Raw genomic sequence first — 16,178 nt, 5'->3', positions numbered from 1 at the left:
CCCATTTACAGGAACACACGAAAAGGGGATAATCCTCTGAGGTGTTGAGTGCTCAGCACTCCAGCTTGATTTCAATGGGAATGGAGAGTGCTGAGCATGTTGTAGGATTGGTCTCTAAAGGAACTGACCTACTGTAAGAATATATTTTCCTTGCACTGGACAAAAATACAGAGCAGTATATCTCAAATGTGGTCATGGAATTCCTGCCTGAGCCTAAAAATATTAGGGCCTTCACCAATGTCAACTTTTATTAAGTTGGGAAATGTGGTGGAGCAAAGGGCTTTCACTGGGAAATTATTACATAATAGATTTTTGGAATTCTAATTTGACCAAATGGAATAGAACAAAATACTCTGTTTGGTTTTTCTTTTCTGCCTTAGACATTTTCATTTAAATTCCCTACTGAACATTACCTATTCAGTGCTTGGGGGCGGGTTATTGCAGGGTTGCGATTGATTTTTCTCCCCCAAGTCCTCAACAAAAAAAGAAAAAGTTATCTCATCCCTTTCCCCCATTTTACCTTCAGCTAGCTTGCGATTCCCCAGAAAGAATCAAAGTCTCCTCGGAGAGGCAAGCCATTTGTGGTATCTACAATTAAGTCCTTGTAAATGAAGGTATATACTGGCAATATAGTGAAAGGTAAAGCATAATGGAATCATCATGTAAGTTGATCTCTCAAATTAATATATTTTATGTGCACCTAACCCAAATATATTTCAGAAAGCAATAGGCACTTTTTAAAATGAAATACAATATCAGTTAAAGCAATAGTCACGTAAATGATATTCTCCTTTCTGCAACAAGGTTACATATATAGAAGGCTTAGCCCTCTGGAGTGAAAAACCTACTGGTTTAATAAGATGGTGTTTGCTACTCCTTTATTAAGGTAGACCTGTTAGTGCTTTTCTTTTGAAGAAAGCTGCCTTATTATCGATGGCAGATTATTTAAGGAAGAAAACAGAGGAAAAAGATATGCCCCCATTTTTATCAGCTTCTCTGAGACTCTTATTATCTTAAGAAATAAGAGTTAGCAACTCAGATTCATTAGTAGTGCTAAATCTAAGCTCCATTTGACAGCCTGCCTAGAAAACAGTTTGTTTTGCTGTCTGTGGGCTTTAATTAAGATGTGTTCAATTCCAGTCTCCTAGCTCCCCCAACCCTACTCGCTGTGACACAGACTGGTGATCAGACGCTTTCAGATGGTCCAGCCCATGACTTTGACCTTCTGCTCAGTCCAGCGTTCCCTGGGGAACCGTTCAGCTCATGAGGTCTGATTTCACACTTCCAGGATGCCTCGGCTCTCTTAACAATGACAGGGAGACAAAGCCCTTTAGAGCAGGCCGCATGGGGACTTGTTTAAATTGGAAACTAGAGAGGAGTCAAGGAACAAGGTTATGGGCTACAGAATAGTGCTTTTAATAAAGAGCTCACAGCTCTGGTTCAGCTCAAAGAGGGCTACCTCTGTACAATTAATTGAGCCATTTATCTGGAGCATCTTAGACCTCTACTTTCTCACAGTATTATGTGATAAATATCAGCTAAGAGGCAAATGAGAAATGCATGAAATGAATTTTTAACACTTTGATTACTGTGTCTCCAGACTTCATTAGAAGTAAATTTACTTGTATTTCTGACCTCATTATCAGTTGATTGTTAGTGTGTTTTAGGTTCTGAGATTTATAGATAGAGCTTGGTATAAAAGATATATTTTATTAAAGCCTTTACAATAGTTGGATTTACTGTCATAGATAGCACTGAGCTTCTTCAGAGAACAGAAAGAAAAATGCAGTTCGAGTGAACTATTTTTTATATTTTTTTCAAACTTTTATATAAGACACTTAATCCTGTTCCTGGTAAATTCAATGTTTAAAATTTTGATTGAAAGTAGGATCAGAATCAAGATGATAAAATTTCAAGAATGTAGAGTGCAGATGGTCTTTTTTTAACTGTAAATTTTTAAGGACATGTTTTAAAAAAAAAAACACATCATTTGAATTTATTCCTGAAATGTTTGCAAAATTTTGCAAATCAGATGTCAAATTTATGTGCACAAATGGTAATTTGAGTACAGATATGGAAGGCTCTACACAAAAAAATGGCTGGAGCAAATTTAGTAACCCTTTGAGATCATGGCTCCAAATATAATTTGCACTATCTAGTAGCAGCATATCCAGTGTCTATATAAGTTTTTAAATTAGTCTTTATGAAAGTAACTACCAATCATGCAAAATATACAATATTGTAAGGTAAATAAAAACTTAAACTGACCCTAATATTTTATGTACTCAAAGGCTTTAGTTCACACTTGTAATTAACTGTCTTAACTTATGAAAGGAAAAACTTATGAAAGGAAAAACCGAGTAACAAAACTATTTTCTGTTCCTTGATTGGATGAGCAGAGCTCTCAGAATCAGGTTTTTGGTGCAAATATTTGTGATTACTAACCTGAAATTTGCTTTATGCAAATATTCTGCAACATTTGTTTAAATGTGGTTGTTGAACTGAATGTCTTTGTCAGATATCCTGAATATTCATGACACTCAAACACATAATTAATCAATAACAATATCAATGTGAGGTAGATATTATCATCATTTCTGTTTTATAGATGGAAAACTAAGAAAGGTTAAGTGACTCAACTAAGGCCACAGACTGAGTCATTGTCAAAGCTGCCATTAAAACACAGGAGTCTCTTGGTCTTGTCCTGTGCTTAATCTATTAGCTAAGGCAGCCTCTCATAGATTTAGCTTCACAGATTTTAAGACCAGAAGGGACCATTATGGTTATCTAGTCTGACATCTGGTATAGCACAGACCATAAACACGCTGTTGAGCTATCGTTCCTTGTGGCCAGAGGTCATACTAGCTGCTCAGTTGCAGGCAGGTGGCTGGTAGGGAGCTTGCAGCAACCTTTGTGACGTTAGAGGCCACCTCAATGGCACTGACCGCCACCGTCATAAACTGCCTCGCAGTTTTTCCAAAAATGAACAGACTTTTGGCAATGGGTTTCATAGATCGCAATGGCCAGCCATGGGCAATTGCATGATGATTTGTGATATTTTCAAACAATAAATGACAAATGTTCAATTCTAGCAAATGAATTTCCTTCTGAGGAGAAGGCCTATGAACTTATTTTTGATAAGTGGAATTGAAATGACTTCTGACATTTCTAAGTCTTCAAAATAAAGTCGTCACTGTTGCAGGTCTCAAAGGAAAGGTCTGCTCAGGGCCAGGAGGAGGCAGGAAGGGAATGACTGTGAGTATAATATGAACAGTGCAAAAAATAATTCAGATTATGTTTATCTTGGGAACAGAACTGATATTCAATTTCTAGCCTAATTACAATCTAGCAAACTCTATACTAGAATTTGCTTGAGTAATATAAACTATCACAGTTGTATATAGCTTTATGGTCTATTGGAGCCCACACAAATTTAGGTTCTAGGCTACATTCATTCCTGGTTTATGCTGGTACGTGGTCCTTCTTAGAAAAAAAAAATTGCCAAAGGAACAATGTAACCATGGTCTTGGAAAGAGGCATGGCCAGGACCACATGTTGATTCAGTGCATCCTTACTGTACCCATCTGTGTAGCTTAGTGGAGCTGGTGGGGGCGCTGCAAATGAATCTTCACTAGGCACAGTGGGCTTTTTGGGGCATATAGAGGTGCATTGTACACTTCTTGTGTCTGCTGAAATGAATTTAGCTCTGTGAAGGTTAGCAGCTCTAGGGAGAAAATAGATCAATGGCAGCTCTGATTAAGAACATACAAATTACCCTTTTGGAGAGACCACCCGTCCTTTAAGTCTGTTATGCTCTGCTCTCTCCAACAGTTATTAACAATGGATTTTTAAGAGAAATATGAAAAAAAGAAATACAAAAAACATGATGCACGTAATTCTATAAAGGAAACATTCTACCTGATCCTAGTTGGAAGTCATCTTATTTCCTGTAGTATGAATATTGGTGACTGTCATTTTAATCCAAATGAATGTATCTGCAAATGCTAGTCATACTCATTTGAAGTCTCACTTTTTTAAATTTCTAACCTACTTAACCCAATAATATTATGCAGGAGAGAGTTCTATACATTAAAATTTTCACATTGCTTATAATTAATACCACTTTATAATGAAAATGTTTTTGCATGTAACCTATGTAAAATATAGCCAGTGAGAAATTTAAATCAAGGGCCAAATTTGATGGCCTTTAATCAGGGAAAACTCCCATATATTACTTTGCATTGCTAAAGTGGTTGGGATTAAAGAAAAGGGGAATCAAGAGCATTGAAATACAGTAGCTAAATCCATTCCATCCTCTCAAATGCCTTTTTCATCATTGGCCCATGAAGTTAAACAGAAAAGGCCAAAAGTACAGTGCACCAGATGAGAAAACTGAGATGAAATCTAAAATTGTGTGATTCTTTAAAATATTTTCTATTACATACCTTTTTCTTCTTTTGGGGGATTATTATTGGACAGTTTTGTGGAAGAAGTGTATTTTTAAAGGAGGATTTGAGGTAGTCAAAATAGGTAGGTTAGTAGATCCCAAGTTGTCATATAAGATTCAGTGGGAGCATTATGGACCTTTTCCAAAGCCCACTGAAGTCAGTGAGAAAAAGACTGCAATTGACTTCAGTTGGTTTTGAATTAGGCCCTAATATAATGAGAGGATAAAAAAGAGGATGAGATTAGAGACTTTGGAAAAGTGTCACCAGTGGTTTCATTGTTGTTGTTCATTCAGATACCATATAGGGAGGCAAAGATTACTGAATGGTATGGTGGCTATTTCCTGCTAATATTTAAAATGAGTAGATGAGAAGACATTAGTATGGGTGAGCATATCTTGAAAAATGATTGCCCATGTTTGGCTTTTTAGCATCATAGAGTTTAAGGCCAGAAGGGAACACTCGATTGTCTAATTGGTCTTTCTGTATGTCACAGACCATCAACAACCTTCAGCACCCACACACTAACCCAATACTGTAATTCTTATAGTTTATTCTTATTATATCTTAATTATCTGTGCAGTGCCTTAGTGACTTGGCAGGGTTGGAAAGAGAGTACAAAAATGCAACTACATTGCTTGAAGAATTACCTGAAATAAAATGAGATTTGCCCTGAAATAAAGAATTTTCACTTGGAAGAAGAGGTGCTAAGAATAAAAGGTTTCCTCTGGCTTCTGAACCCTACAACAGGTTTGGAGCTTTGGTGGAAGGGATAGGTTAGGGCCATGCCCACATGACTTGCTCAGGAGAACAAGGGGCTGAGGCAGTTGAGAGTTCTATCACTGTGGCTAACGTTAATTTGATGTTGCTTTGTGTAAGGCATTTAGATGCCATGAAGGAGCCACCAATTAATGTGCCTGTGTTTTGAAGACAAGATAGAAAAAATAGATGATGTCCAGGAAGGAAACAAGATGAGTTAATGTGTCAGTTAGGCTCTTCATACTACAGAATCAGAGAAGGAAAAATGTGTTAGCAGGAATTATTAAAAATACTTCTGGAAAAATCTGATTTGGAACAGTGTCCCCTGGGTTAGGAGTTTTCCCTTTTTATGGTCTGATTAGGGGAGACAGTACAACAAAGGTAAATTGTAAATTATCCAAGGAGATTCATTTGGCAGGAAGCTGTTGCAAAAGTGGAAGTAAAAAGGGGAAGCATCCTGGGTTCAAACGGAAGTTGGAATGTCACAAAAGTAATCATAGAAGCAAGTCAAGTTCTTGGTTTTTTTAATTAATTTTATTGTGATGGTGCTGAGTGGAATTTATGAGCCTAGACTTCTAAGTGCCCCTTCCTCCTGATATAGTTACTGTTATTTATTAATATTTTGAGGCAGCCCAGAGGTCTTAACCTGGTCTAGTCCCATTTGTGCTAAATACTTAAACAGACACATGGGAAATGATAGCCCTTTGGGAAAGGGACTACAGCATATAGTTATTTTGTCAGGTGTCCAGAGCCAGTGAGATGAAGGGTAAGATTTCTCTAGATTTGTCTTTGTGGTTGATGTCCATTTATTCAAGATGAGACATGTTGATTTCCAACTTGGAGTAAGGTTTGCTGTGCTTATACTTCCAGAGACCACACAATGGAAGATGATGTATGAGTTTCAATTTGGATGCTTCAAGGAGAAATGCTAATATGGAGAAGAGTAGCAAGGCCCCTCTGAACCTAGTGTCAGATCCTGCCTCTGCCTCAGTTTTTCTTCAGTTTCAGTCATTCACTAGTTCCTAGAATTCCTGATCCCCAGTGTCATCAGGTGGCTGCAGTGATCTAGCCCTGTAGCTCAAAACAAACACAAATCTTCCAGTGCTGCCCTTCTTCTGAGCTCAGCTTCTACCTCTTTGGGGCTTTAGTTGGCCCCTCCATCCACACCTTGTTTCCAGGGGTCGCTTCTCCTCCTCACCAAGTGGCAGCATATGGGGAGTCGCTATCCACTGTGGTTTACCAGGGTTGGAACAATGAGGCTATTTGCCCTCTATAGTCCAAAACTGCCTTGTCATCTTCCTGGTGTCTCTTCCTGTATCCCCAGCCCTCCTGGCTGCTCTCTGTCTCTTTATAAAGAATCAGTTCCCAGGTCTCCTGTCCTTGGAGTCCCTCTCCCTTTGAACCCCCATCCCACTCCTACCCCTCCCTCACTGAACCACAGGCTCCTCTTCTTCTCACCACAGGCCAACTCTTAGCCACTTGATCTTTTGTCACTTATTTCTTCTACCTGGGGCAAGCTAACACTGGCACAGATGTAGCCCAAAAGCCCCTTAAAGGGCCAGTTTACCTTGTGACAAGGTGCTTTGTCATACAGCTGCTTAACTCAGATATGAGGGCTTTAGTATATGGAAAAATATGCTCATGGACAAAGACTGATTAATCTTTGTCTTCCCATGTGAGATCCCTTCCCTCTTTTTAGAATAAGATGTTATTCCTTGATGGAGATGGCAATGGTGACAAAATTTCTTTTGGGGTAGTAAAGAGTATATGGGATACCTCATGTAAAGTGTCATGATATTCCCTTATGTCCTAAAGCTAGGTCAACATTATTCCTTCATTTGTTTCAGGTAAACTGAAAAAAGTTGAACTTATGCGTACTGGGGGGTTGTTTTCTTTCCAATAATGATGGAGAAATTAGATTCAGTCTAGAGGAGTAGGAGCATGTGATCAAATGTCCACCATGATTCTTGTCACTTATTATTTGGCCTTCTTGACTGGACTGGTATTAATATAACTTAGTAAGAAGAGAGTTATGGAAAAAAGTGATACATCAAAGTATTCAGTAAATAAGTGTTGTCATAATTTCATTTTTGTAATTAATTTATTGTATCAGATACTTTGTCTTTATTTACAGAAAAGGGCATTTAGACACTGCAGTGAAAGGAAACTTTTAACCATATTCCTGTTTCTGTGTACAATGAATTAACACAAATCATGTTCTACAATCATATGCAGATATAAGTGAACAAAGGAGATGATACAATAACAGTTTACTCTGGTTAGCTAGTACATTTATTCTGCTTTGTAATTGTGATCATCTCTTTTCTTTTGAAATATTGTAACATAGAAACCCTAAGAAATGAGAGAAATCAGTGTCTAATTTCCTTTTAGAGTTGGTATGTGGCAAGTAAACGTCCTGAGATGCAAGATTGTATCCATCTCTTTTTTCAAGTTTAAAAGATTCAGTGATATTCAGCTTTCTATAGAATGTAAATGTCCACTGTGACTGTAATTCACATTGTATTTAAAACAATTATTCTTTATCATTAAAGTTAATAATATCCACATTAACCTCTGTTGTAATCTGAATCAATATTGCAGTTTGGAAGACCTCTGGAGAGCTTTGTCTAAATATTGATTTCATTGTCATTTGTAAAAGGTATGAACAAATTACATGCCTTACTAATACCATTAATGTAGCACCATTGAGCCACTGAATTTATGTGTTCTTATAATACATGACATCGCATTACAGGAATATTGAAGACGTGAAATATAATTGCTTAGTATGCTAGATTTGATTGTAAAGAGCTAATGCCAACACTCAATAACTTTCAAACAGTTTGCTCTCTATGGACAGACCAGAGACAAGGATGAGCCACTCTGTAATATGCAGTTTTGTTGTTGATGTTAATTTGCATGAGGGAGACACATAGTTCCCTCAACGTATAGGAGTATGAGTTATTTTGAGGCTTGGCACTAATGTATTGGTACCCTTAATAATGATTCACAGCCCTATATGCAACTTCTGTACACATGTGCACCCTATGTTAAACATATTGACTTAAATAGGATGCTCGTGCATATGAATAAGCATAGAATTTGGCTATGTTGGAATTTACGTGTAATGTTCTTGTTGAGCCAAATGCTACCTCATTTTATTAATGAATCAGATGGGAGAGGGAAAATGATGCAACAAAGTGAAGTGGTTGTCTTCTACAACTAATCATTATGGAAATAAAAATAGACATAGAGCCGGACACATACTCTCTTCCTCCCATGAATTAGTTTGAGTTTTTATTATTATTTGAGGGGAAATATCTAACTTGAAGTATCAGCTGAATAATTTGCTTCACGTTATGCCTCTTTCTTAATTTCCTGTGTGTCAGGATGATATAATTATCTGATCAGTACAGCTAACTATACGGTTGATCATGCAGGGTGCTGAGACACTTCGAAGCCTCCTGGTTGTGCTCAGCACCTTGAAGGATCATGCCATTTGTGATCAGAAGAGCAGTACATATGAATTTATCTTTACATTCACTGCTTTTTTTTTTTAATCCAAGTTGAGAGGCGGTTCTGTGAGTTGTAGGTGCAGAATATTCATGGATTTTGTTCCATGTGTTCATTTTCTCTCTCTCTCTCTCTCTCTCTCTAGGTAAAAGTGACCCATTTTGTGTAGTTGAGTTGAACAATGACAGACTGCTGACACATACAGTCTACAAGAATCTCAACCCTGAATGGAACAAAGTCTTCACATTGTAAGTTTTTTAAAATCAGAGCTACCTACTGCTAAACTAGGAAGATAGAGTTAGAACACGGTTATTTTTTAAACCAAATAATTCATTGAAAAGTAATTCAGTTGAGATAACAAAATATGTTTTCAAATAAATGAAGATTAAATCACTTTGATGGTGAGAAAAGAAGTCCCATTCCTATGAGGTGCTAAGGGTTAAGTGCTATGCGTTCTAAATTCCCACTAGTTTTAGTGATAGTTGATGTCACAGGACTAGGGCCTAGAGTTTGGAAATGAGGAAATAGATTGATGCTCATGAACTTTATAAAATGTAATTATAAAACATTAGTTAACTGTGTGAAGAAATGTAAAACACACTTATTTTTCCTCTCATTTTGTCAAATGACCGTGTCACAATAGTATTCTATATCATACTCGTGCAGTGCTGCTGTTGGATAAAATGCAGTATCTGAAACATTCATTTTGTGGAGGAAATGGTGCACATTGTTTTTATTTCTCCATGGTTTTGAAAACAATAAAAAGTTTTGACAAATTCAGAGCAGAATTTTTCTTCCAAGAATGAAGTGTTACCTTGTTTATTTCTTTTTTGAATACTTTGTTTCCTCGAGTGCAGCAGGGCACCAATGAGGAGAAAATGGGTCAGAAAACTGAAATCCGCAAACAATCCACTCTAAAGCCCACTAGAAACTTTAGCTTTTTGTGTGTTTGCCATAAATGAGAATATTAAGTATTGCTCTTGATCCCAAAACAACCTCTAATTTAATTTTCCCTTTGTTCTTAAAATTTGTCAGTCGTCTCTTTACAACCTATGCTACAGGATCTATAGATCGCTGCTCCCCTTCCTCTGTGATGGGACCTCACTAATGAACACAGAACAAAAGAAAAATCTCACAATTGTACTTCTCGGTAGCTTCCTCACAAGTTCTCATTTATAGATCTGTAAAAATGTGCTAAATTCTTCATTAAATTTTGTAATTAATGCTAAGAGAATCAGTAACTATCAACCTCCACTGCCTGACTGTGTCCTCTGAATGAGGAATCAGACGTTTTTGTAAAGGACAAAAGACTGGTCAGAAATCAAATAGAAAAACTCATACAGTCGTCACAGGATCTTCTGTAATATGTATAATTGTATCAATTGTTTGGGATAGTCTCAAATTTGATGATTAATTTTGCCTTTAAAAAGAAATTTCCTCTGTGTGTGTGTGTTTTACTCAAGTTGAATTATTTTCCTTTGATCAAATTGCTTACCGAGAAAACATGAATTAAAGAACAAACAACTTTTGTTTCTTTTTCCAAACCAAAAATCTGAATAACTCGCATAAGATTTTACAACATACAGTGCCATCTGCTATGCATGGTAATGGACTATTTAATATCTAGTAGCTGAAATGATATAAAATGCTGAATAATGTTATATGCTTTGTATACATCTTTCCAAATTTCTTTTTAGTGTGGCTATTGCATAGTTTTGATTAAACTGGAATTATGGAAGTAGAGGTCTCATTCTGAGCCCAAAGATCTGCTCAGCTAGTTCATTATTATTTATTTTCATTTAGAGAGCTACAGATATCAAAGAGGTTGCCATTTGAAATTATCTCAAGGACAGTAATATTTTAAGGATTGTCTTTTATGGCGATCAGATCTGCTGTCTGCATCTGTAAATCCCTTAGTGCTACTCAGCACTGCCTTTCATTGTAACTCTTGCAGTACACACACCAGATAGAAGATTTAAAGACTCACGTCTAATGGCGTAAGGTCGTGCAAATAGCAGAACTGCCATGCTGCCTATGAAGTGACCAAAACTGGGGTTTTCCTGCATTCAGGGGCTTTTCATTTACCTAAGTTTTGTTCTCTGGATACTTTTTAAAAATATACATATTACTTGCTTTTTGCTAACTTTATTATGTTTTTGTCCTTGGTAACCATTAATATCGGTGACATTTCTCTCCCCCTCCTGTCCCCTCCTCTGTGTGTATTTTTTCCTGAATAGCAATATTAAAGATATCCACTCAGTTCTTGAAGTGACAGTTTATGACGAAGATAGAGATCGGAGTGCTGACTTTCTGGGCAAAGTTGCTATACCGTTGCTGTCTGTAAGTTTCATTCACCTGACATATTGCTCTGTATTTCTTTTGCTCAAGGAAAACATAAAAAATCTCAGCTCTGTCTGTCATTTCTCAACCAAGGTCTGTAATAAGAACACTAAAATTTTTAACATACTCAATTCACGGCCATGTTGAATCCCATGATAGTTAATTTTTCCTGACAGACTTGGTCCTGGTAATGAACAGGTACTTGTCAGAATTGCCACAGTTGTTTTGGGTTCTCTGTCAGTTTCAGCAGCTGGGGGTCAAAGGTTACTGAGGAAGTGTATTCAGTGGAGACCGCGAGACAGACGGCTGTCATGTCCTTTTCCCGCAGATTCAAAATGGTGAACAGAAAGCCTACGTCTTGAAAAACAAGCAGCTGACAGGGCCAACAAAGGGGGTCATCTATCTTGAAATAGATGTGATTTTTAATGCTGTAAGTCTTAACTTTGGCTTTTTTGTACTGCTAAAGAGTTCAGTTTCATGAAAGCTTTTGTTCCTGATTTGTGGAGAATTTCTGTCATTCCTCATTTTCTCTAAACCTTGATGTATGCTACAGAATACTCTTCTGCCACTGGCTGGCACACCCACTCTTTTTGTTACTGTGCTGCTGCTGCTGCTATTGCTGCTAATGTAAGAAACAGAAACTTGTGCCTGTGTATACATTTATATTTTATGGGCTTGGCAGCTATGACTTTGAAACTTAATAATTATTGCAAATTGAAGTCTGTATTATTAGTGAGTATTAAGTAAGCCCATAACATTGACACGTATTTTGATGTATAGGTGAAAGCCAGCATACGAACATTAATGCCCAAAGAACAGAAGTACATTGAAGAGGAAAACAGACTGTCTAAACAGGTAAAGCATGAGAAAAGTCTTTTGCAAAGACTTAATATCAGGTGTAAGCTTCTAGACACCTCGTGTCAAACTTCAGTGGGGGGAAAAGAATAACATTTCCATTATCTGTTTACAAAACTAAATTATGAGATTCAAGAAGAGAGAAAAACAAATATATAATTATTATATCAGTTCATTGTAAATTGCAATTCAATTTCTGTGAAATGTGTGCGTGAGAATACAATTGAAATCATCAGTGTGTTCACATGTATCAGGTTATAGCACAGGTGGATGTAAGCCAAGTCTAGCACAAATTTATGCTGTTAACTTTGATCTGAAAGAAATCCATTTTGTTTGGGGGTAAGGAATGTGTTAACATTCTCTTAGTTAGGTTTGAAATGTTGTGCTCTATTAGAATCTCAAATGAGACTACCAAAATCAAATAATCTATAACTTTTCAGGGCCATCTGATTGGGAAAACTGTGTCCCCTTTTCCTTTTCAAATATTTTTACCTCCTAGGGTTACAATATTTTCTGGTAATAATTATTTTAAAGGCACATCTTATGTTTTTCTCCTAAGTTATATTTGATATATATATTTTACTTTCCACAGTACTGTATTTTAGTTATGGGGTATTGGGTATTTGTTTGGGCTGTGAGGAGTAGAGGGTTTTTTATAGTGGGAAAAGGGAACATTTTAAACAATTTTATTTTGTCAGATCCTAGTCTATTCAAGTACTAATGAGCCTTCATAAACATTAATATGATTTGCAATATCTGCCACATGAATTATATATGCATTGTCCATTGTATTTCACTGAAGAAATTGTAAAGGGCAAAATACTGTCTTTCTTCACTATTTTAAGGAAAGCAGTTTCTAGAGCTGCATTTTTTCCCCATTATTACAGCAAACAAACAAGAAGGCCTTTTATTCAAGATTCGCTGTTCTCCCCACTTTCATAACAGAAAATGATGGTTATTGTACTTGCTTGCAGTTGGCAATAAACTTTAAATACCCTCTTTTAGTTTTAGGATATTAGCTTATAATATAATACATCATATAAAAGAAAAGGACTATTCAAAAATTACAAAAGGAAATATTGAATTAATGGTAGATACAGTAGGATTTTAAAATGTCTAAATTTCCTGATGAACAGTGGGATTTTACTTTCACAGATGAATTTAATGTGTTAATCCTAAACTTAAATTAAATGATGCATTACTACATTCAGCGCTCTTATAAATTAGGTCTCATTATCATTTTAGGTAATTTAAAGAGTTTTCTCCCTGAATTGAAACTGTATCTCCTTATGAATCAGTTTTGTGCAGATAAGAATAAGACCTCTTATGGTTAAGATTACAGTGATAAATGCTATAAAATACATGATGACTGCAAAAGCAACTATAGCAAGATATTATAAAGCAAACGGGAAAAAATTGGATGCACTGAATATAGGGGTAATCTGTTTGATAAGAGCTATAATTTTGCACAGTTTGTGCACAATGGCCCACAACACAAATTTTAAAACAAAGGCCAAGATTTTCAAAACATTGAACTCATTGGGAGCTACTGGATGCTCAGCACTTTTGAAAACTCATGCTATTTACTTGGATGTCTAAATATAGACTGCAGAACCTAATTTTAGGTACCCAATTTTGAAAATTTTTGTCAACATATTTAATAGAACTCTCAAATTTCATTGACCAAATAATGCTTGAATTTTTGCAAATTATGTTTCATGTTCTTGTTTATTATATTTTTTAAAACACAATATCTAAAATGCCTGGGAGAAACAGAGACGTTTATATGTCATTCAAAATTATAAACATTAGAATTAAGTTCAACAGGTGATAAACTGTCTTGTATAACTGTCTAGATTCACTTCCCCTTCCCATTCTTCAGTAAATACTGATATTATTCTAAATGTCAAGTTGTAAACTAAACAACTTGACATATTCTTTCAACTTTACTAACTTGCTTTAATGAGAATGAGCTTGAAGATGTTGTAAGCTCTCTTGATAGTTTGAAGTCTTGTTTTTTCTGAATATGTTTTCATCTTTCCCACAGCTGCTGTTAAGGAACTTTATCCGCATGAAGCGTTGTGTCATGGTGCTTATAAATGCTGCCTATTACGTTAACAGTTGCTTTGACTGGGATTCACCCCAAAGGAGTCTGGCTGCTTTTGTGGTATGATCATCCTGTAACACTTCATATAATTATTAATTACCTTTAGTAATCATAGTTGTGTATTTGTGTAACTACAGTTAAAGTTAATGGCAAAGTTGCCATGTTAAAATCAAGACCTCAGAATGGCTGTACGCATTTACTTCTGGCTGAAATTGGACCTACTGTACCCAGGTGTCTCAGTCATGGAACATTTTTTTAAATTTACATTTCAAAAACAATTTAATTTTAAAATTCCATAGGTGCAAAGAAGGAAAAGCTTACATAGTTTATACTAAAATTTGCACTACTCTAAATAAAACTAGTTTGTGATATAACAAAAACACAGTTTGGTAAACTGTGGACCGGACCCTAGTCATCTTACCCTCACAAATAGCCCCATTGACTTCAATTTGCTGAATATGGCACAATTAGTCTATAAATAGTTTTTAATGCTTTTGGTACTTTGAAATAAAAATGGATCAAAACAGTGAGGTGGCAAAGCTTTCATGAGAATTTTTAGTACACCTCACCAATATGAAATATACATTAACAATGGGATCAGCTCCTTCATTTTTTAACAAAAATTATACTTGTAAAATTTGTTTTTTTTAAAAGTGAGCATCCCTAAACACCAATAACACCTATTTAGATAAAATGTAATCAGCCAGTTAAATTGCAATTTGTAAAAATCACTGGATATCAAATTCTGGCCACAGTTCTGCATCTTGTTATCCCATGAAACTTACTCAGGTTTGTTAAAACTGGAAAATACAAAGTTAAAACTCAACATTTATTAATGGGACACAATTTATGTGCCTTTTTTGTTTGTTTTCATTTTACAGTACATGAGCTACCAATAGGTGGCCAGATTCACTGATTGGGTTCTGCTGGTGGGAAGACCAGCTGTAGCAATAGTCCTGTGTGCTCTCACACTTTTTTGAGGGTCTTGGAGCCATGTGTTGCAACTCACAAAGTGGGAAGAGCTGGCTGTGGCATCTTGGAGCTGCACTGAATGAATGTATGTTCCAGGGAGCATCTGCTAGCAGGGCTCCTTTCATACGATGGCTAAAATGTAAAGTTATTTCCTGGCAGAGGACAGCAGCAGTACCACTACACTGGAAGGTGAATTATTCCTTGGTTGCAGCTTCTACCAGAGGTGGAGGGCACTTCAGCTGTGCCCCAAGATGTGATTGTAGCACAAATGGTCAGACTGACTTTGAACTCCTTGGCTGTTTTTGGCTTATCCTTCTATCTAAAATAATTTAAATGTTCTTTTTAGTACTTCATTGTTTCAGAGTCCAGAATGATAAAACTTTATTAGGATAATGCACATTTCTCCATAAGGCTCTGTCCTATCCAATATAAGTTCTTATACCCCACTTGTTGTCATAGTAACTGAGCCCTCTCCAGTAGTCCGTTAAGTATCATGATCACATCTGTCATGTGTTGGTCTCATCCTCTCCTCAAAGGGAGGTGTGTGCAGTGGAGTGTCTTGTGTTGATACAAGTTTTTGTTGTTTTTATTCATTCATTCATTCATTCATTAAATAAGTATGCCTGCTGCTATGGGTTTACATTAGAGATGTCAAGGTCAAATAAACATGTCTTGCAGTTGGAGCAAAAGCAGGTTTATGATGATTCTTAATTCCTGGGGTTGTTGGTTACATAATCTCAGACCTACCTCTGTTCTGAGGTCCTGTCTCCTGCACAGATAAGCTTTACTCCTACTGTTGAGAGTTCCATTGTGCCACAGAAGCAAAGTTGTTGACTACTGTCTTTGTCCTTTAGACAGTCTGTTAGGTACCCTCAGCACAGGAAATGGAGCGCTTTGAAGATAAGGACCGAGACCTTGAACTTGATTTGCAATTCTATGGAAAGTCAGTGTAGAGAATGGAGGACAGGTTTGATATGCTCACAGTAGCTTGTGTTGCAGAGGAGCCGTGCTGCAGCATTTTGTACTAGTTGTATTGCTATTAGGATTAATCCATACACATTTGTTCAGTTCTCCTTTTGACATGGAACTCCCTTTTAATATCAGTAGAAGACAGGAAAGTGGAGTGTTATCCTGCTTTGTGGGTCATTGCTAGAGTCTACTTCACTTGCCAGTCTTTCTCATGGTGC

The 16,178-nt window shown here is 36.5% G+C and overlaps 1 protein-coding gene across 15 annotated transcripts in view; it reads left to right on the top strand.

The window, feature by feature from the left end:
• MCTP1 (multiple C2 and transmembrane domain containing 1) overlaps positions 1 to 16,178 on the top strand; it is a 444,146-nt gene that overhangs the window by 285,701 nt on the left and 142,267 nt on the right. For 13 of the 15 annotated variants that reach the window (XM_039545048.1, XM_039545043.1, XM_039545040.1 and 10 more), the window contains 5 exons: positions 8,863 to 8,965; positions 10,955 to 11,057; positions 11,386 to 11,487; positions 11,838 to 11,912; positions 13,960 to 14,079. In XM_039545048.1, the coding sequence (XP_039400982.1) occupies positions 8,863 to 8,965; positions 10,955 to 11,057; positions 11,386 to 11,487; positions 11,838 to 11,912; positions 13,960 to 14,079 (503 nt within the window). Of the gene's footprint in view, positions 1 to 8,862; positions 8,966 to 10,954; positions 11,058 to 11,385; positions 11,488 to 11,837; positions 11,913 to 13,959; positions 14,080 to 14,900; positions 15,636 to 16,178 lie in introns of those variants that run through there. The other 2 variants (XM_039545045.1, XM_039545037.1) reach the window with 2 other exon arrangements.

The sequence above is a fragment of the Mauremys reevesii genome, linkage group 6 (genome assembly GCF_016161935.1).
Source record: "Mauremys reevesii isolate NIE-2019 linkage group 6, ASM1616193v1, whole genome shotgun sequence".
NCBI lineage: Eukaryota > Metazoa > Chordata > Testudines > Geoemydidae > Mauremys > Mauremys reevesii.
The sequence above is the reverse complement of the archived record's forward strand: the minus strand, read 5'-3'. Positions and strand labels throughout refer to the sequence as shown.